Source organism: Nestor notabilis, unplaced genomic scaffold (assembly GCF_000696875.1).
Source record: "Nestor notabilis isolate BGI_N333 unplaced genomic scaffold, ASM69687v1 scaffold16303, whole genome shotgun sequence".
Taxonomy (NCBI): domain Eukaryota; kingdom Metazoa; phylum Chordata; class Aves; order Psittaciformes; family Psittacidae; genus Nestor; species Nestor notabilis.
Window position 1 is genome coordinate 84,953 of NW_009923452.1, and position 21,103 is coordinate 106,055.

Genomic DNA, 21,103 nt, shown 5'->3' on the forward strand with positions numbered 1-21,103 from the left:
TGATTCTATTACAGCCAAAGCTTTTTATCAAGTCCCTTCTCAGGACTGCATGACAGTACTTAAATTGGAAAATTCTCCCTTTGATTCTGTGAGGCACTCTGGAGGTCAAATCCTAGTGGGTATGAGAACAGTGGGCTTTTCTGCTGTTGTTGTTATCATTAAAGGTCTTTACTGTTGCCCCTTAAATATGTATTTATCAAAATTGGCATCTTCAGAGTGTGGCAGTATATCCTTACATATTTACAGATGATTTCTCTCTTTCAGGCTGATCTGTCTCTGGAAAGCAACTCCCTGAACCAAACAAGTATCACGCCATGGGAATATATGTTCTCTGTGATAAAGAACATATTGTTTCCAGTAGCTGATGAGCTTTGGAGAACAGGATTATTATTCTCCCTCACCTTCTCTCCTACCAAAGAGGATTATTCATCTACGATCACTGGCATACTGTCTCTGAAATAGCAAGGCTATCTTTGGGAATACTTTGAATCTATTACCTCTTAGAATACAATTAAACACAAAATCCACGTACTTGGATTGAAAAGAAACAAAAGAGCTATTTAATTTCAAATTCTTACAGAAAGCAGCTCACCCATGAAGAAATACATCTTATAGTTATCACCTGTGAAGCTTCTCTTATATTTCCAGTGGTCTTAGCAACAATGACTGATGGTAACCTTAAGATCACAGTCTCAATCTGTTAGCAGATATCACTCATATTTGATATCCAAATGACCTTTACGTTACTACATCAAAACTACTGTCCCACTAGAGATGCAATTTAAGAGATCTTACTGCGAGGACAAATGAAAATATGCATACACTGAGGTAAGCTTAACTGTTTCCTTCACAGAAGACACCTTTTTAGTCAACAACAAGGCAAAATAAAACATGTAGAAAAAGTAGAATTTTCTTCTTCTGCAGAATATTGACATCTTAATTTAGCTGTATAAATGCTGTATTATTTACCGTGAACTCAGTGATTATAACAGAAGACTTACTGTGCCAGATTTAAAATTACTGAAATGTCACATTATAAAGAAGCTATATTTAAAGACACATTAAGACTTGGTGTGTGAGTAATGCAACCTTTCAGAGTTTGGATAAATTTAATTCTCTATGCTATAATTTCCTCTAGCATTTCAAGATGAAGTTATAGAAAATAACCAAATGCAATGATTAATGTGTTCAGAAGTTTATACGTCTCTAAAATAAGGTTCTAGGCTATTAGTTTAGCATGAATTTAAGAACACAATACAAATTCTACCCCTGACTGCAATTCAGTGATTCCAGATCATGGTGAGAAGATTACTTATCCAAAAATACAGGCTCTATATCAAGCCATACTCCTAGCAATAAAAAAAAAAAATAAAAAAAAAAAAAAAAAAAGGGATACAGACTGTTCCAGCACATAAAATCAGGAACATTTAAGTTGCTTTCAGGGATCTCATTACATATACTTGAAAAGGAATGATCTGTTTAGGAACAGTCACACAGAACTGCATTTCATGTGTGTAGTAGAACAGCAGCAAGGTTGCTTTCTGCTGCTCCAATACAGATTCCAAGAGATTTTGAAGTGAGACAACCCAAAATACACAGCCCCAGCAAGAATATACCCAAAGCAGATGCCTCATATGATGAACAGCAGTTCCTTGAGAATAAAGAGAAAACAAGCCTTGCTTTCCACATACCTAATCGAACAGCTGCCTCGTTTTCATGAAGACTAATTTCAGTGGCACAATATTCACAAATTAATTAATGTCTGTGAAGCTTATCCCTAATGGAAAGATAGCATTGACTTCCTAGGATCTTTCCAAAGGGTATAAGCAAGCTACTAATAATAACAGCTCCCTTCTCCGAAGGTATACAATAGTCTTTCCCAAGGACCGTAACAGCAAGATATCCCAGCCCAAGTATTCTAGATTCAACTAAGGACAGGAAAAAAAAATAAATTTAAGAGTACATACTGTTAAGAGAATTATCAAATTCACCCAAACTATGTAATTAAGGTGGTGCAGCAGTAGGTGAGAAACTTCTGTGGAAGCAATCCCTAATGCTGCATGCACTGATTTTCCTTACTGATGGATCCTAAGGAGACCCTTTTTTAGTGCTGAGTAATGAAGTCTTGCAAGTGCACATTTTAAGGAATTTGGGAGCCATATACCATATACTAACCTATATGTGTTTGAGCCATAACATCAGCTAGTCTGTGTGCAGCACCACTGCCTCCACTTTGTGTCGAGGAGGAGGAAGTGGTTGACGTGGTAGAGCCGTGGATCGCTTGACTGATCCAATGTTCCATGTTTATACTCCCCTGACTTGAGGTGGGAGTTCCCTGGGAGTCACCCTGTACGGAGCCTTCATCTTCTGAACCAGAAGAAGTATCTAGTAATTAAAAACAGCTTGTTAACTTGCAGTGCTTTTAGGTTTTCTTGACAGAAATACAGCATGTTCATATTACAAATCTAAAGATAACTGCCATTAAGCAAAACTCACGAAGGTAGACAAACATAATAAGAAAAGTCTGTAACACTGAAAGCCCTGAAACAAAGCCAGTTGCACACTGTTCACTGAGAGAGTTTTCCTGCTCTAAGGCCATGGCTTGTGTATTACTGTACAAAACCAAGGATAATAAAACAGTCTTCCTTTATAATGTGGCTTGAGAATCTTCAGAAGATCTCCAGCCATGTATTAACAGTACAGAATACCCAAAATAGGTTCCCTAGTTGACTCCACAAAGTCTGTGAAACACTTTTACAACTGCAGAAAGCACACTCTTCAGTAAGAAACGGAATCCCAGCTGGATGCAGCAAGTACAAGAATGCATGAGATGTGGAGCATTTTCACAGTCTAGTAAGTAAAAAAGCAGATAAATTTGGAAAGGAATGGCACAAATAATAGTAAAGATATTGCATTAGTGTTAGGGAATAAACCAGAAACTTGAAAGGAACTTTGACTCACAATATGACCAGCTGGTCATAGGTAGGTCCTCGTAAGACCTACAAAAAGGACCCATGCAAGTTGAGGTAGCACAAAGGGCAAAGCAATCATGTGAATTGCCCCTATTGAGATTCCAACCATTAGGTTCACCTTCTCTTCAAACATACCTCATTATTATGCTCAGAGTGCTTCAAATGACATCTCCATTACTCTCTATGCATGCAGGTTATTAGCCTGTAGCAGCACAAAGAACCATTTTTAAAATTCTCATAAAATATACAGAGATGCTCACCTGGAGGTGTGTAGGCATCCATTGATGTTTGCACCACCAATGAACGTCGCTTTGAGGGCATAGGGACTGCCATTTTCCTTTCTTTATGTTTAGCAAGGGCTGCCTGAACTGCTTCTGTGTGGACATCTGGAAGGAAAGAGAGATTTCAAGTTAGGGATTCCAAGACAGACATGAGCTGTTTGTTTGTGCATTCAGTGCACCTGCACGCAGGTTCGTTCGAATGCCAGCTCGGCTGACAACACATATTGCATGATGAAAGGCCAGGAACGCACGGGATCTCAGAGGAACTGCGTGAGCTCTCCTCACTGTAGGAAACGCAGCTATAGTGAAAAGTACTGTACCAACAAATAAGCCCTTTGAGCTGAATGATATTCCCAGAGCAGTGTTGCAGTATTTGAAGAGCAGGAACACAGATTCCCCAGAGCAAAGCTCTGTTTAACCAAGAGCTGTTACTTCAGCAGCCATCACTCTTTTCAGTGGAAGCATGGTGTACTAACATTGCCTGTTTTTTAAATCAATGGGGTTTCCAATTTACACAAAAGTCATACAGACTGTGTGAACAGTAACATTTGCTTGAAAGGTGAGAGGTATGTGAAATGTCACAAAAGAAATGGCAGCAGTTCCCCTATTCCCAAAACACAGAATGGTTTGAGACCTTAAAGCTCATCCAGTTCCAATCCCCCTGCCACAAGCGGGGACCCCTTCCACTAGAGCAGGTTGCTCAAAGCCCCTGTGTCCAACCTGGTCTTGAACACTGCCAGGGATGGGGCAGCCACAGCTTCTCTGGGCAACCTGTGCCAGCGCCTCAACACCCTCATAATAAAGAATTTCTTCCTTATATCTAATTTAAGTCTCCCCCTCTGTCAGGTTAAAGCCATTCCTTCTTGTCCTATCACTATATGCCCTTGTAAGAATCCCCTCTTCATCTTTCCTGTAGGTCCCCTTTAGGCACTGGAAGCTGCTCTAAGGTCTCCCCTGAACCTTCTCTTCTTCAGGATGAACAACCAAAGATCTCTCAGCCTGTCTCCAGAGCAGAGGTGCTCCAGTCCCTGGATCATCTCTGTGGCCTCTTCTGGGCTCACTGAAGCAGGTCCATGTCTCTCTTGTGTCGAAGGCCCCAGAACTGAATGCAGTGTTCCAGGTGGGGTCTCAGTGGAGTCTCACTTGAGTGAGACCTGCTGGACATGCTCCTTTTGATGCAGGATCTCCTCCTGCCTCCGTCACTCAGCATTATTCACAGAAAAGTATTACACAGGGTTGGCCTGAGGTGGAATAGTAAGAAAAACCACCCCGAGCACAGGCCTGGTGCTTCAGAGGCAGGCGCTACACACAACTCACACCAGCGCACTCCAAAGCATCCAACAGACCCCTTCTCCATGGGGACATCCCCAGTGAAGAGCTTTTCTACCTTTCACAAGTATATATAGCTGTCTGCCTCCCAAAGTTTGAAAAAGGCCATTTATCGTGTCTAAAAGGTATCAGTGATGTGTTTTGATAATGACTTTATTTTGTGTAAATTCTTTAATTACTACCATAACTACATATTGAAATAAGTCTGCCTTTAGATTACTAGCTTGCCCTGCTGCCTGTGTATTTCTATGGGTTTGGAACAAGACACACATGAGGAGACTGTATGCAAAACACATGGCAGCCAACAAAGGTCACTTCTGGTTTTTGACCCTCCAGCTGCATATTGACTCTCTGGCACACAACTGCAAGCACATTAGATGTTGCCTTTTAACCAGTCACTGTTACCAGCTGTTGAAAATGCAGCAAGTTGTGTGCATAATTTATCTATTCCCCTTTATGAAGCAGAAGCACAGTGAAAACAGGTTTAATCCAGGGTGATCCCACTTCTGCTGCTGCTGAATCTATTTGAAGATCACCCTTGTGGGCTGGGTTGGCAGCATGTAGCCTGTTCCTACTCCTGTGTTGATGTGGTGGCAGCTCTGCATGGACGATGTTCTGCAAGAAGATCAACAGGAAACGGAAGAGTATACATACATCTCTTTACTTAAAGAGCTGTTGATTGCAAGTAACTTGTTGTAGGTAACAACTGGGAAGGATGACTAGAGGCATTAGATGATACACTCTGTTTATAAGCTGCAATGTTTCATTTTTAATAATGGTGTTCCCTGTCTTCTGCCAGGGTTTAAGCACCTCCCAGTAGAAAGACTGCAGGGAAGAATAGGTCTAAGAAAACGAACATTATCAGATGCTTCTGTGAGTTGTTTTCTGCTTTTGTTTTAAATCATGAGGAGGATGAGCATGTCAGCAAAAGCAAAGCAAGAAAAGCAAACAGCAAAGCTGGAAAACCATACTCAAAAAGATGAAAGAGCCATGTAGGTGATGGACCAAAACAGAGGAAGACTGCAATGCTAACATCAAACCAGAAAACAATCTATCTATCCCCTGTAAAGTCGTAATTTTAAAGTAGGTTTAAGGCCTTTCTTATACTTAAAATGTGATTAAAAGTTTATGTGAAAAGTATCAGACTAAGAAAATAAACAACGTAAGCCTTAATCTAACAGCATGTCCCCAGGATAAATTCCTATCTACCTGCTCACTCCACACCTGAACATGCTCACTAAAAGCCTGCATTTCTCATCCAACAAACAGGGAAAATCCTTGGTTTTCCTTCAAAGGATAGCAATTAGATATCAAGCATTAAAAATGAGCTTCCCCTTAAAAAAAAGGAAAAAAAAAATCAAAAAAACCCCAAACCCCAACAAAATTCTACAGCAGTTTTTAGAAGACAAAAAACTTTGCTGACCAAGACATGAGGAATTATTCTATTTGTGTGTTATTGTACTTAGGATTGTTTTTTACTGTAAATATAAGGAGGAACATAAGGTGTAACTCAAAGTTTTTTAAAGGACAGATGACAGAAAATTGTTATTCAAATGCTTTGAGACAGCTGGACACTGAATCATAACTTGTGAATTCTTTGATTTCTTTTTTGATAGGTAAACTCATCAGCTTAATTAAAAATCATTCTGCAGGGTTTTGATTTTCAAGTGAGTCCACAGTAGCCCAGGAATTTAACTGTTTTCTTAACAGAGCACATGCCTGATATGTTTATCTGTAATGGGTTACTATGGAATAAACCAAACTATTTTGGTTTTTAGGTTCCTAAAAAAAAAATCACAAAACAAACCCCATGAAACCCTCACCGGAAAGCAAAAACAATGGAAAAGATAAGAAACTGAATAAACAAGAGGGAAGCTTACTGAGGAGAAGGAACATACACACCTGCTCCCAGCCCAAGTTGACTGCAAGGTCAACTATTCTGAAGGCATTACTCAGAATATGGAGGCTTCCAAAAACATAAGACACGTGTCTAGGAAAGGTTGAGGACTGCAGTCCAGAAGTGGTTCAGGGACCATCAGCGAGAGCTTACAAGCTTTTAGGGGGAGAGAAAAAAAGAGAGCAGGGACAGTCAAGCTTGGATGAAAAATCTTTTCACTACATTCTCTCCCAGGAGTAAAACTCCTGGCTAAATGAATTGCCTCTAAGCACATAAAAAAAGGCTAAGATAAAGAATGAGTAACAGCCTATATTGCTTGTATATAGGCTTCTTTTTGAATGAAAGCCTACTGATGGGTTCTGAAGATGCTCTTCAACCTGTTTTGGCAGTCTTGTATAGAGTTGGAATTGCTAAGCTCGTGAGCAGCATTCTAGCCATTCGTACCTAGAGTTTAAGTCAGTACTGAGAAATCAGAGATGGAAAGCCAGACTAATGCTTAAGCTTCAGGTATGCATTTTCCATACACGTGCTTTGCTTTTCTCTAGGTTTTAGCTTTGCTTTTCTGAGATACAAGCCAACTTTGCTGATGTACCATAAGGAATGCTAACCAGAATACAACTAATAATCTCTTTTCGTAGTTTTATGAAGCATGGATTTAAATCTAAACCAAAACGTACAGTCCCCGCCAAAGGGTGACCCTGGTGATTTGCTTCTCATCAATTTGAGCCATAGTGTGGTAGCTCTTTGCCTTTACCTTGTGAAAGATAGGCTATGGTGTCCACCATATTGTATGTAGGTGGCCCATCCTCTCCCAATACTTGCCCACAATTTGTCCCTAGCAGCTACTAAAAAAATACGAGGAGACTTGTAATAGAAATCTATCCAGGAGTAACTGGAAGCTCCTTGTTCACTAAACAAAGGAAACCACATTTGTAATACGCACTGGAACAAATTATGATGAAGTTAACAACACCTATCCAAGTTTCCCTGGGACAGAAAACTGTTTTTCCTCCCAAATCCCATCAGCACAAAGCAGTTTGTATTCTCCACTTATCAGACAGAGAATCAGCAGAGAACATCACATTAGAATTTCAAAGCATCTCTGGCAGGGTGATGCCCCTTGCCTTGCAGGTCTAACAAAAGGGTCTGAACTGTCTTCTCAATCTGCTCTGGCACATGCAGGCTAACTGAATTCATCAGATTGTGATTGAGCATTGCTTTAAAACACATATTTCTTGTTAAATTTTCCTGAAAAAAATCATTCAAGTACGAAAATTTTGTCCTGAAACACCACACAGTTAGGAGCTTTCATTAAAAAAAAAGAAAAAAAAAAATATCAGCAAAAAAACCACCTCTCTTCTCTTTCCTCATGGTGCGACACGCTACAATTTCTCACCTACTAGCAACTCCTGATAGGGTTTCAAACATAGATATACCTTGATCTAATTGCACTCAAACCTTCTGAAAAAAGTCCCAAGTCTAAATGGAAAGAAAATGCTTTCAGGTGAAATATTCTTTCATGTAGAAGTCTGTGACATTCTAACTATGCAGTTACAGCTGATAAAATGACCCCAGGACCTGACCCTTCAAAGCACTCCTGTAGGTAACAAAATCCGTATAGTCTTCCCACCTGGCTTTTCCACAAGAAAGTCTCAACAGAAAATCTAGAGCATAGCATAAAGTATCATCACCTCCATCTACAGTTACAGGAACCAGTGTGCAGTTCCTTACCTGCTACTGTCCTCCTCTGTTGGCCAACCATATGTTGAATCCAATTTGTGAGTTTGTATTCAAGGAATCAATAAATGGGAAAGAGTAAAGCAACATGCTTGGGAAAGCTGTTGAACCCATACACTTGCTATGAACCTGGTTTTCAGCATTCAACCAGACATGTATTTCTTAGAGGCTGCCTGGTAATACTTAGCAAACTTCAGCCAAATCAGCTCTGTCTCCAGTCTTTTCTCTGTTGCATACAGGCATTTTTATTTGTTTTTTCTCTCCCTTTACTTTCTATGACAGGATACAGAGGGCAAGCTCACTTCTGGGAGCAAATTCAGTAACTGAAATACAAAGGAAGTGGACTGTAAAAACAAAAACATGGTAGAGAAAGTTCCCCTTCAAACAGCTAACAATCTATTAAACAAGAGATGAGGCCTCAAAACAAGAGGCAGAGAAATTAGAACTGGCATGGAGAGTAAGTCCATAAACTCAGACTCCCAGAGCGATGACCCATAGCTTTGGCCATTGCATTGTATAATCAGAAACTCTCATCTACTGCAAATAGAAGTAAAAGTCCCTCATTCCATCACAGAGAGATAAGAATTAATTTATGTCCTGCCTTTCCCAGGAGATGCTCTGCTTAGTGCAGTCTTTTCATCTGGTTTATCTCATAACTTGGCACAACATTGTGGTCCTTGTTTAACTGAAAGGCTTAGGAAAAAAAACCAACCAACCCACTAACATACATTACTACACAGCACCAGCTTGATATGGATACCATGTTCTCCATGGTGGTTCTCCACCAGCCTTCTCTCTCTGTGTGATTTAATGGCTGCATGTTAAACATATGTTTCTGTGGGCATTTGACTGGCCACAGAAAAGGAAAGAAGGCCACCTCCCTGTTTCTGTGGAACAAAGTGACATCCTACCTGTGCTGGCATGCTGCTCCGATGGGACCCCCTTAGTGCAACAAACCAGCTGGAGACTGGTGGCTGGCTCACAGCCCAGCTGGAGGGATGAGCTCAGACTGCTCATTTTAAATGCATGGTGATGTGGGAGGGAGCAGACTATTCTCAAGAGGGAGAACTTGGTGACAGAAGATGTTAGGGAGACAACTGCAGGGACATAACTATATTAACTGCTGATAGGTGGGCAGTGTTCAAAGGTTAAATAATAATGCCCAGAAATACACAAGCAAAAACTGTTAGTTACACATTGGTAATACTGTTGACTCCCTGTTCACAGTATTCTTTAATCATTTATTCCTTACATGGTGTATGACCTGGAATCTAATCTTTTTTTGGGGGGAGGACATGACAACTTTTTATTTAGTCAGAAGTTGGGTAGGCACACAGAAAGAGAGCTTGGCCAGGAGTTTTAGTCTGATTTGTAATGGTTCTGGGATACAAAAAGTTTCTTCTGAACTTCTACAGAAGTATTTTCTAGAGAACGTATTTTCTCTCCTTGCACAAACATATGCTACTTAGAGCTAGTGGTGACTTTCCTCTAAGACAAGCTGTCCTCTCCTAGCCAAGTACTTTGGGGAACACAGTATGTATGACCCTTCTGGGCTCAGATGAGCTCCACAAGCAAATCAACCTTCCTTTCTGGAAGCATGAAAGCAATCATATGATGAACAAGGTCAGCCATATCCTGGTGCACATATGGAGCCATGCTGCGGTATCTCCTCTTTCTCTACAGCTGTTATAAGAGCCCTCTTCTGAAGTGCGCATCCACATTTGGCATGGAGTTCAATCCAGACTCGATCTTCCCCTTACACCCCATGAACCCCAGGGATGCCACATTCCCTAGTTGGGCCAGATACAGTGTCCTTGAAAGCTCTGAATTGTAACTGAGACATTTGAAATAGGCTGTATATTCCTAGTCCTCCCACAGACTTTCGCAGCTTTTAGCAGAATGAGTTTGCTCCTTTTTGTTCAGCTCTTCTTTTTAAGAAAACAAAAACCTATTCAACAAATTACAGTTGCATTCTTCCTCTGTGTGGAGAGGTTGTTAAAATTCTTTTCCTATATAAGTTTAACATGCCTCAGCGGCTCCCTTTTATTCAGTATTAGCTGCATTTGCTCCATAGGCATGTCAAACACTCAGCATACTGCAAACAAAGTAATACCTCCTCACGGATCAGGGATCTGGGTGTTAGGTCTGCATGGATCATGAAACAGGGTGCTCCTCCCATGTAAGCATCAGTTACATTAAAGTTTCCACATTACAAAACTGTTCCTTGCACCCCTTGCATAAAATGCCTCAGCCCACAGAAGAAAAACAGTGCTTTCTTTTGTACTTAAATCAGGTCTTGCAGTTGTGTGTCAAGTAGTTCTCTTGCATCTAATTTATCATGCAGCCCTGTTTCTTTTTAAGACAAGAAATTAGACTGGCTGTAGACAGGAGTCGTGCATTGCTAGAATCAAGAAAGCTCAAGTCTGTTTCTACCTATGTTTCTGATGTTAAAATATATTCCTTCTTTTGGTTTTGCTTGTGTTTTCAGTTTCCCAGTAATTATAAAGCCTTGATACTGAATCACCCACTGTTTAAGAAACACAAATATGAAAAACAAGCTGTTGCCTAATTTTTGCTGTACAGATGCAGAATTATCTAACAGAGTTCCCTACCATCTTCTGCAGCCTGGTTTTCCAGCTCTGAAGAAATGGTACTTCCATCCCTCCTTTCAGGGGACTTGCTCTTGGAAGAATAAAACTGCTTGGAGACATACCTAGATGTGACCTGAATTCATCCATTTCATCTGTTTGTTCCTTTTTCCTTATGTAATTCCTCTCCCCTGAGCAATTTTTATCTTTCTTTTTTTACTTAGCCTTTGGAAACAATCTTTCTCCCTTTCCTTTAGTATCCAATTCCTGGTAACATGATGATACAACCGGGAGCAGGACAGGCCCAAGGAATCTGAGAAGGTTTATCATGCTTGCTTTTTATGAGATCGTTCACAAACACAACTGACTTGCTTGCAGAATGGCATATTATCAAGATCAAGAACGATTCTCTTATGAGAATGCCAAAGGATTTTAGTAAGAGGTTATTTCTGTACATAGAAAACATATTTATGTCTTATTTATACTGCAGTAGAGGATCAGCCCTGAAGTCAGATATTTAACAAATAAGTAAAACCACAAGTAAGTCTCTGTTACAGGGAAGCCAGCAGCTGGGATGGCATCAAGGAAAACAGCTGGAAGAACAGGCAGAGAGGTGGCTTGCAGGAAGCAACAGGAGCAAGGGCAGTTACTGCTACAGCAACAGAAGAACAACAGAAGAATCGTAACACCTTCAGAGTTATTATAGGGAGGTAACTGATACTATGGGAAAACAGCGCTATCAGACCAGTGCTATCGAAGGTGAATTTTGGCTGAAAATTCTAGATAAGGAAACACTAAGTACAGCAATGGTATGCTAAATAATTATACAGAAGAAAGGTTGGCAACTGCTGCCTTACAGGAAACCAGTAGTTGAAAGCATGAAAGTCTCTTATGAGTTTAATCAGACCTTTGTTGTAGCTACCATGGAAACGAAGAATATACTGAGAATTCATTTCCTAATATGTGGCACGTACATACTCTGAGTAGAGATAATTTGGTAGCTACATCTATTGGAAATGCAATCAGGACATACTAAATAGCGTGATACACAGTAAATGTGGTGTCATCACAACAGATTACAGTTAGGCTTTGTCTTTTGATTATTCTGGGCTGACAGCACTGACTTATTTTCAGGCAGATAGAGGGCAAGTGATTTCATAAAATTGCTGTGTTCATCCAACAAAGATCAGTCTTTGGAAAATCATCTCACCCCTGGGAATGTGAAAGTAAGCGAGTCCATATAATAATGGATCTTTGCTGTTGGTGATGCTATAACGAAGCGGGCTCAGAATACTTTTGCAGTCTCTCTGGGTAAGATTAAGGTAGGAAAGACTGAGCTGTGTGCTTGCCTTAAAATAAGAAAGCACATAGCTTGATCGCTGTGACACCTAATTTCTCTCCAGCTGCAAGCAGGTGTGCTATTAATTCTGAAATATGGCATTCACAACAAACATAGTGAATACTCAACTGAATGCAAGAACATCTGGTCTAAGACAAAACTCATTTATACAAGGGCTGTGGAGGTTACTGACAGAAATAATCTGTTGCTTACATTTAAAAAAAAATGATTTAAGTGTCTAAGTTTCAATCCTTGCGATGTGTAAACTATGTACATTGGGCCTTTGGTTTTACTGGGAACTGGGGATACATGGATATGTAGGGGAAAGTTCTGCTGACTTTTCATGAATTCAAAGCCAAATTTTGTTAACCTGCACATTTTCTGACAATGAAAAGCCAGTGTTTTAGAAAACATCTGCACTCCTATGAATGCCCCACCAAAAAAAGCCAGGCTCTTCCAGGATGCTGCAGCCAACAAACTGCACTGGTGCAGGGAACTGCGCTCCATGCACTCTGCAAAGGGCTGCGCCATGCCATCATTCAGCTGCTGCTGAGTACCTCCTGGGCAGCTTCTGCCCACCTCCTAAAGCACATGTGAAGAAGCTTTGTATGTTCTCATGTGGTCAAAAAGCTTAACTCTAAAGAAGAAAAGCATGGCTGTTATCTCCCACTTTGGATGGCAGTGGTCATAATCCATAATTCTGTGTGGATGGAAGGTAAAAGATGAACATGTAGTTGGGAAAGCTGTATAGGCAGGCTGTGAAACACAGAGGTTATGTGATGGAAACAAAGTATGCCAAAACAAAAACAACTCTTTCTGATTCCACTGCTATGGAACTGAAAAGGCATAGTTTTTGCTTTACTTTGGATTCTTCAGGTATTATAATAAAGATGATTTTAAAATGTTTTTTGCGAAACTCTGAAAATTAAAACTATGTTAAATTCCACTGATAAGTCAAATAAAAAAACCAACATACAGGTCTCCCCCTAACTGTTTCCATCCCTCCATTTATTTATTATCTCATTTGTAATGCAATCTGGAAGTCAGCTTCACAGAGTGACTTCATCTCAGGCCCCTTTATTATGCAATCTGAAGTAAATCAACTTTCTATTTCTTTCCTCTGTAGATCCTTGAGTAATTTTCCTCAAGAGCTCTGCAATTATCCTTACAAATTTTTCTGCTGGGTCAAAGCAAGGATGCGGTCATAAAAATTACATCTTTGCAGAAGTTTTTATTCAAGCTCTTCTTTGCCCTGATTGAGTTGTAGATTGAAATTAAGGCTGTAAGTGAGCTAAATCAAATAGGAGATCAATCAACTTCTGAATAAGTGTGTCTACATCTTAAGTAACTCTTACTCACCTGAACGGTTAACAAATTCTTTGTTTTATGACAAGCTACCTTAATACTTACAGGTGGTCCCATCTTGATACATAGCACATTCACCATGGTGGTTTTTCCCTGTATTCTTTGAAGAACTGCTAAATGATAAGGGTTCAGTAACAATGATTTCTCAAATCTTCCTATTCCATCCCTTCCTCTACCATGCATTACAGCTCTCATTTTCTCATAATTCCTTTTTGTCAGTTCTGGCAAGACTGCAGAATGAGATCTTGAATGTCCCTTCAAACCCACAAAATATAAACTATCCATACATTTCAAATCACTATGAGGTAAGCTGTAAATATATAAAATGTCAGCCACCTTTGTTACAGTTCATACACACACTTACCTCATGTTAAATGAGAACAAATACGTGGTACAGCACATACCAAAGCTCCTAGAGCAGAGCAGCTCAGCTACCTCATGTCTGGTGCCAGCTTCTCTAGGATTTGGGTCTCCAGGGTACGCTCTTTCACTGCTAGCTCCCTTATTTCAAATGTTCCTCAAACCTAGTCTGGGATGATTTGTTTGGAAGTTTAATGATTTCATGCCCAGTATAAGCTGTTCAGTCTTTTCCTTACTGAACCACAGTGTGGGAAAGGTGGCTCAGGAACCTGAGCCAGGAGAATTGTACTCAGGGTGCATTTGCTTCAGCAAAACAATCTCCAAAAATCTTCTATATTAAAACATCTTTTAAAAGAAGTGCTGAGTGTGCTTGGAAAACGAGCTGTTCTCTGCAGTGTTGAGATCTCTGGGGCAGGGGTTGGCAGTCCCCCAAAAATGGTGTACCAGACTGATTTCTTCCTTCTTTATCTTCAGAACACATGGAGAAAAGTTCAGCAAAACCGAGTGGGAGAAAGGAGGTACTCCCTGCCGAGAGTCCGGGTACCACAACCACCCTACCAGCAGTACCCTTCCTCCATGCTACCAGCTGAGAGATGCTGATTCCACATATGGCATTTCTCAAAACACTCCATTTCTCAGCTCCCAGCTCTATGCTCATCCACTGCTGTGCCTTTTAAAATCTATCCAAATAGTTTATGTAGCACATGTGCTCTCACTTGCTGGTCTTTCCTCTAGGACACTGTGAACCCTTAGGTACAGAGGCAGTGCAATTTCACTTACGCTGCTATTTCCCACATTATTTCTGACATCTGGAAAACTCAGTTTTTAGAGCTCACTGGCCTCATTTTTCTTAGGCATCACAATTGGTCCAGGCAGTGCAGACCACTGGTCATCTTCAAGGCCTCTTGGAGACCTCATGAGAAACAAGGGACTTAATAAACTTGGCCCAACCTATCTGTCATATCCTCATCTCATCAGAGGAGAATTCTACAGCAGAAATCACAGAGCCAAGTGCTGCTATCTCACTCCTAACACAAGCATGTACATTTGAACATACTACACCAGATTCCCTAGAATTTAATGTTGGGTTTTTTAGGTTTTAAGTTGTATTGGTGCATACTTTTTTGAGTATTTCCATCGTACCTTTTATTTTTTTTTACTGACAGGTGTGGAATCACTAAAAGGCAGGTCCTAGCACATGAGAAAGTGCTCTGGTTTTCAGCACTGGGATGGAGAACTGAAGCTTTTCGGTTTGGCATAGTCCAAAGGCCACAAAGATGCCCCTTTGAAAAAATGAGGTTGGTAAGGTCCTGACATTTCATTTCTCCATGTTTTGAACATCCAACTGAGGGAGGATAAAATACTTTTCTCTTGAGAGGAGATAAAAGAGGTGATGAAGGTCTCTGAAGAAGAGTTGCTCTCTGAACCCTGCAGGCCTTGACTGGCTGAGAAATGGAAGATCTGGCGGAGATTTATCATGATCATGGAAACAATTTATAATCAGGAGGATGTGCCCAGTTTACCCGTGTGGTATTTGGTTTGGAACTGCCACAGCAGCAGGCACTGCTGTACTGTGCTGCAGCCTTCACGTGGCAGTAGAGCCCAGCTCTGCCTCAGGCCACCAGAACAGCCAGCCACAGGCAAGGGGACAAACTCTAGCAGCCCTATAACTTCAGGGCTGCACTGTGGAGAGGTTACATGTCACTATTTTAAGCATCAAATCAGTAAGACCATTCTTCCAAAAGCAAGACAGACGATGTGATGGTATTTTAAATAATGGTGGCAGAAGCTTCAGGTCCTTCTACAAGGGATTTCAGTGCTACCATGAACAAAATGTAGTCAGTGCTAACCAGGGAGCAAACAGGTCCCTAGTGACTATATGGAAGACATATAGGACCAACATCTCAGTATTTGACTGAGTTAGTTCATTTAGACAGCATGATGAGACTGTGAAAGCTAAGCCATCCAGGTTACCTACTTGTTTACTCTAAAGCAATTCCCATCTCCTTAACACACTATACCAAATCCATGGATTTGCAGCTTCCAAAAGCATCCGAGAAACCTAGTTTTCCAACTGCACTAAGGAAACAAAGCTGCAGATACATCTACAAGACCATTGTTGACTTCACACTCAAGTCTGTGCCTGGTTTTGCAGTCATGTCATTTGAACCAGATTAAGTCAGATGCTGACGTCTACTCTGCATGCAGAGGCAGAAGAGAAATGTAAGCCAGTTTTTCTCTGACTTGCCTGAAAAGCCACTGGCCAGAAAAACCTCTTGGCAAAAGTTACTTATCCAGCCTTTGGCAACAGTTGGCTTCACTGTCACCTCGAGACCCCAGATAACATTATAGTACACACACTGGCTAAGGAATGGCAGCTGCTAGGAGAAAAACACTGCCGTGATCTACATTTGGGAAACCTTTCCAAATACTGTTTCTAAGCGAGTAAATAATAGAAGAGTTTTTATATTCAGTACTAAACAAATAAAGAATGCTTCTGAATTAGTATCAGCTAAACTAGCTGCCACATTTCTATAAGTAAATAATGTAGTTTAACCCAGTACTGAGTCATTTACTATACTTATAGCATTACCTATTTCTTTAGATACCTGAAAAATTATTAAAGAAGCTGACATTTTGAAACACAATGTTCAGGATCTCTTCCTATATAAAAAGCAGCAGCCAGAAAATTTTAAACCTTTTTGGTTTTAAGAATTAGACTAAATTCCTAATGTAGCCTGAATTCTAAAATCAAATTACCTTAAACCACAAGAAATATTAGGAACATTTAGGAAAAATTAAAAAAAAAAGCTTCCATAAACTCAGAGTCAATTTTATTTAGAACATAAAAATCATAGAAATGAGGTTTTCAAAATAATAGTGCTGAAAAATTCTATTACAATATTAATATAATAATAATAATAATTATAATAATACTGAAGTGAAAAAATAGGTATGGATTTAAAATGTCACAGTCTGACATTTTCCATAATAAAAGAGCGTAAGTTGAAGGTGGTATCAGTAGCAGCAATGATTTTGAGTCTCCAAAGAGAGTTCATTAAACAATCTGCACTGACATCTAAATTTATGTTAAAAGCAAAGGTATGGAAGGAGAGTTGGATGACTTTCAGGATGTTAGACTTCCAATTAGGAAAACCTTACCAAGAAGGGACAGAAAAGGACTTTGATCAGAGTTGGAGTAGAGGATTTGTTTGCAGATGTTAACTGAAATAAATGGCGCAAAAAACCTAAGGAAGGGGAATGTTTACCTAGAAGTGAATTACTTATTGGTCAAAGACTGCACGTTCATTTTGGTTTGGGCCTTTTGCAAGAAGATGTACCAAATATAACAAGCACTGAAACTGGGTAACAGCTAGGATTGAATAATCACAGTGTGATCAGAGCAGAGATGCTAAAGTATTGAGCACAACAAAACAACAAGCAAAACAAAGGCTTCTACCTGAAGCAAATCTGAATCTGTAGACAAGATAACAAGAAAGAAATCTGACTCGCAAGTTTGTAACCTGCAGTAATAAGTGAGTATGAGTCATGAGACCAAGAAATAAATAGACTTCTGATCTCAGAGGCAATGTATAGAAGGGGAGAACAAAATTCAGAATAGGAACATGGCACTGTATCTTAGCAAAGGTCTTCTGAAACTAAATTTGAAGAACATAACCTCATAACTCTTCAAAACTGCAATGGAAGTTCACATTTTCCTTCATCAACATTTGCTACATACAGTCGGAAGTGAGCGAAGATGCTGTAGCTGTTCAAACCAATTTGCTGGAGAGCTCAGTGGCTTGCTGAGGAGTCATGCTATATAGCAGTCAAGGTAGGAATTCAAAGCCCTGCTATAAGTCTCCAAAATACTATCAAGCTTTCCAGTTTTAACACCAAGGACATTTTCAGAGCAACAAGAGACATCTGGATTTATAGTATAGTGCTGACTCTCCTAAGATGAGACTCCTGCACTAACAAGTAACCCTTTGCACTCAATCCCTTACTTCCCCTCTCAGCAGCAAAATTTGTGTCTTTATTATTTATTTTTTTTTTATGTTTATATTATTTATTATTTATATATCATTATAACACTCCACCCCATAAGGCAGGACCTTATGTACCATTTCACTGAACAAATACCTTCCTTTCAAGGAGCAGGTAGCGACCAAGAAGTTGCAACACCAACTCAGAACACTCTAGGGGTATCAGGAAAGGCACACAGGGAAGATGTTCACGATGTCTCCTTTCGCTCATCCCCAAACTGACTCAACATCTTAGTTTACAGATTGCAAGCACAGCTCAAGCAGACAATTTCCAACACATATTTTTTTAATGGAATGGCTTTGGAGAGCCACAGCTTGGAGATTTGAAGACCGTAAGTTGCACACCTACAAACTAGACAATTTCAGGAGTGGTATTTTCACTTGTTTGAAAACACTGGGTAGAAATCAGATTAGTGTAATGAGGGAGAAGCTTCTAGGAGCTTATATATAAAGGAATTATTATGCAGATCCCACAATCATCATTCAATGGAAAACTGGCAGCATCTACAGTGTGAACCTAAGGTTTCTGAAGGGAGAAGGGAACTTCTCAAATTTATCAGAATGGTCTGGACAGAAATTAACTTTCTCTGCCAACATTTATCATTTCATTTTCCTTGAAGTAGGACTGGCAAGCTCTTTGACTAATGGAATTAACCAGAAATATGTTACAAAAGGTTTTATAAGAGTTCTCCATAATTTTCCACAGTTGTGCCAGCACAATGACAAACTTGCTGACTGCTTCCAGCAAGATGCATCTCTCAAACACAATCCAGAACCTCCACAGCTGGCTGCTCGGCGCCTTCCACAATCATCACTCCCTGGCTCCTGACTTTGAGCTCTCAAGGGTTTCTCTCCCACAGTGGTTGATGGGTGTTGCTCTCTATAGCAGCTGCTTATTATATATATAGAATAGCTCCCTTATTCTGCTGCTGCAGGAGGGGCAGCACTGGACAAAATAGACCTTGGCCTTCTGGCTGACATCTGAGAAGCATGCTTAATACTGCAGCAGTAGAAACAACAGCTGAGCACAGCTACCCTTCATCCAGTTAAGGTGTAGTACATGCAGTTTATGCCTTCAAAGGTAAGAGTAAAGAAGTTTCAGAGTTTGCTTTTCCTTCAGTTATAAATCAATCACTTCCTTCACTTTATGTTATATCTGGAGCAACATTGTGAAGATACTTGGATCCCATTCATTTGGAAATGAGATTTTACCCTTTTGTTCAGCTCTAAAATTAATTTTATCTTCCCTTAACCAGTGCCTTCTATTTAGGGCACAGTGATGTTCCCAACTTGCTACACTTCAAGTTAGATATTTTTTTAATGGTATTCACCAAACTAGAATCACTACAACAAAATCCAGCTGTGCCACAGAACCACAGACTGGTGGAGGTCAGCACGAACCTCTGGAGATCATCCAGTCCAACTGTCTGCTCAAAGCAGGATCACCTACAGGAGATCGCTTGAGGCCTTGTTTTGAATAGGTCCAAGGGTGAAGACACCACAACCTCTTTTGGCAACCCATGCCAGTGCTTAACCACTCTTAGAGAAAAAAAGCTTTTTCTTATGCTTTAATGGAATTTTTCATATTTCAGTTTGTACCTGCGCTCTCTTTTCTGTTACTGACCACCACTGAGAAGAGTCTGGCTCCATCTTCTTTACTTCCCCTAAAGCACTTATATACACGGATAAGAACCCCTGAGCCTTCTTTTCTCCGTAACTTCAGCTCTAGCAGCCTCTCCTCACACAGAAGAGATTCTGTTCTTTTAATAATGAATTCCTTTAATGATTCCTCTAGTCATCTTTGTGGTCTTTTGTTGGACTCACTCCAGTATGGCCAGTCCATGTCTATGCTGTAATGGGGAGCCCAGCACTGGACTCAGCACTCCAGATATACCTCACCAGTGCTGAACAGAGGGGAACGATCACCTCCCTTGACCAGGTGGCCCCTACTAGGCCCACATTTTCCCTAGTCTTCCTTTTGCTGCTGATATGCCTGCAGAAGCCCTTCTTGCTGTCCTTCATGTTTGTTATCCTTCAATTCCATATGTACTTTGGCTTTGTAAATCCACGTCTGCACGCTTGGACACGTCTCTGTATTCATGCAACGAGTATTCCCCATGTATAGCTACTACTTGAGTTTACAGCAAAATTCCTTTTAAAGAAGCAAAGAACAGAACCAGCCAATTCAACTTTTCATTCCACTTCTGTGGTCTTCAGTTCTACTTACCTGATCTATAGCGCTCATCCCGTGACCCTGAGGACCTGCGTCGGTGATATCGAGAGGAAGAGGATGGAGTAACAGGAGTTCGACGTTCTTGTGGTAGTGCCTGGTCCACCCCTGCATTAATTAAAAAACAAAACAAACAGCTCATTCTGGTTGAATTCCAGAAGCTTAACAGTGAGGAGGAGGAGTTCAGCCTACCCTAGATGTAGAAAAAGAACAGCCAGTGGCTAAACCATGCCATGTTAACTGGTTACACAGTACTTGCCTCCAGTCAGCTTTTCTGGTGTGGTTATTTTGCTGGTTCTCTCCAAGACAACCTTTTTCCAAGATCATAGACAACATAAAAGCATTCAGGCAGCAAGCTTGGTGATGTTTTCTTATTTTCCCAAACATGTGACCTTTCATAAAGGAGTATTCAGGAAATATTTTGATGTGCTAATAAACGCGGGCATGATTGCAAAGGATCTTGAAGCTTTCCTGCAAACTGGTTAAAAGCAATTCCTAAGAAGACTTGTATTGATAATACAAGTCTAATAGTTTATCTAGCTTATATATATAATACACAAATATATAATATCTATAGTCTACATAATATCTAATATTTCAGTCTTCCAAGTGCATATTATCTAGAAACTCATGCAGTTGGATGAGATCAGCTGGTGACAACAAAATACTAACCTACAGAACCTAGATACCCTGTGGGAAGGGAACTGTATTAATACCTATAGGCATTTTTAGCTACCAAGAGCCAGAAAGTAAACAATAACTGCACCAAACCAGGCTGAAAATAGTATTCTGTTCCAGCAAAACAACAAAAATAACTCAACCTTATAAAACATATATATACCTGCAGTGTCTCAGTAAATATCTCTGAACATCCCCTTCTCATAGTGAATTTCCTTTTTTAAAAATAGGTGTTTTCTTGAAGGCTCCTTAAACGACAGTAGTGCTGTAACAGCAGCATT

The 21,103-nt window shown here is 40.2% G+C and overlaps 1 protein-coding gene across 1 annotated transcript in view; it reads right to left on the reverse strand.

The window, feature by feature from the left end:
- LOC104403869 (disco-interacting protein 2 homolog C) overlaps positions 1 to 20,244 on the reverse strand; it is a gene marked incomplete at its 3' end in the record, with an annotated part of 104,485 nt that extends 84,241 nt beyond the window's left edge. The window contains exons 1-3 of the mRNA XM_010012148.1: positions 20,142 to 20,244; positions 3,233 to 3,358; positions 2,176 to 2,385 (exon numbers count right to left, since the gene is read on the reverse strand). Coding sequence (XP_010010450.1) covers positions 2,176 to 2,385; positions 3,233 to 3,305 — 283 coding nt within the window. The remainder of the gene's footprint in view (positions 1 to 2,175; positions 2,386 to 3,232; positions 3,359 to 20,141) is intronic.
- Between the last annotated feature and the right edge of the window lie 859 nt (positions 20,245 to 21,103).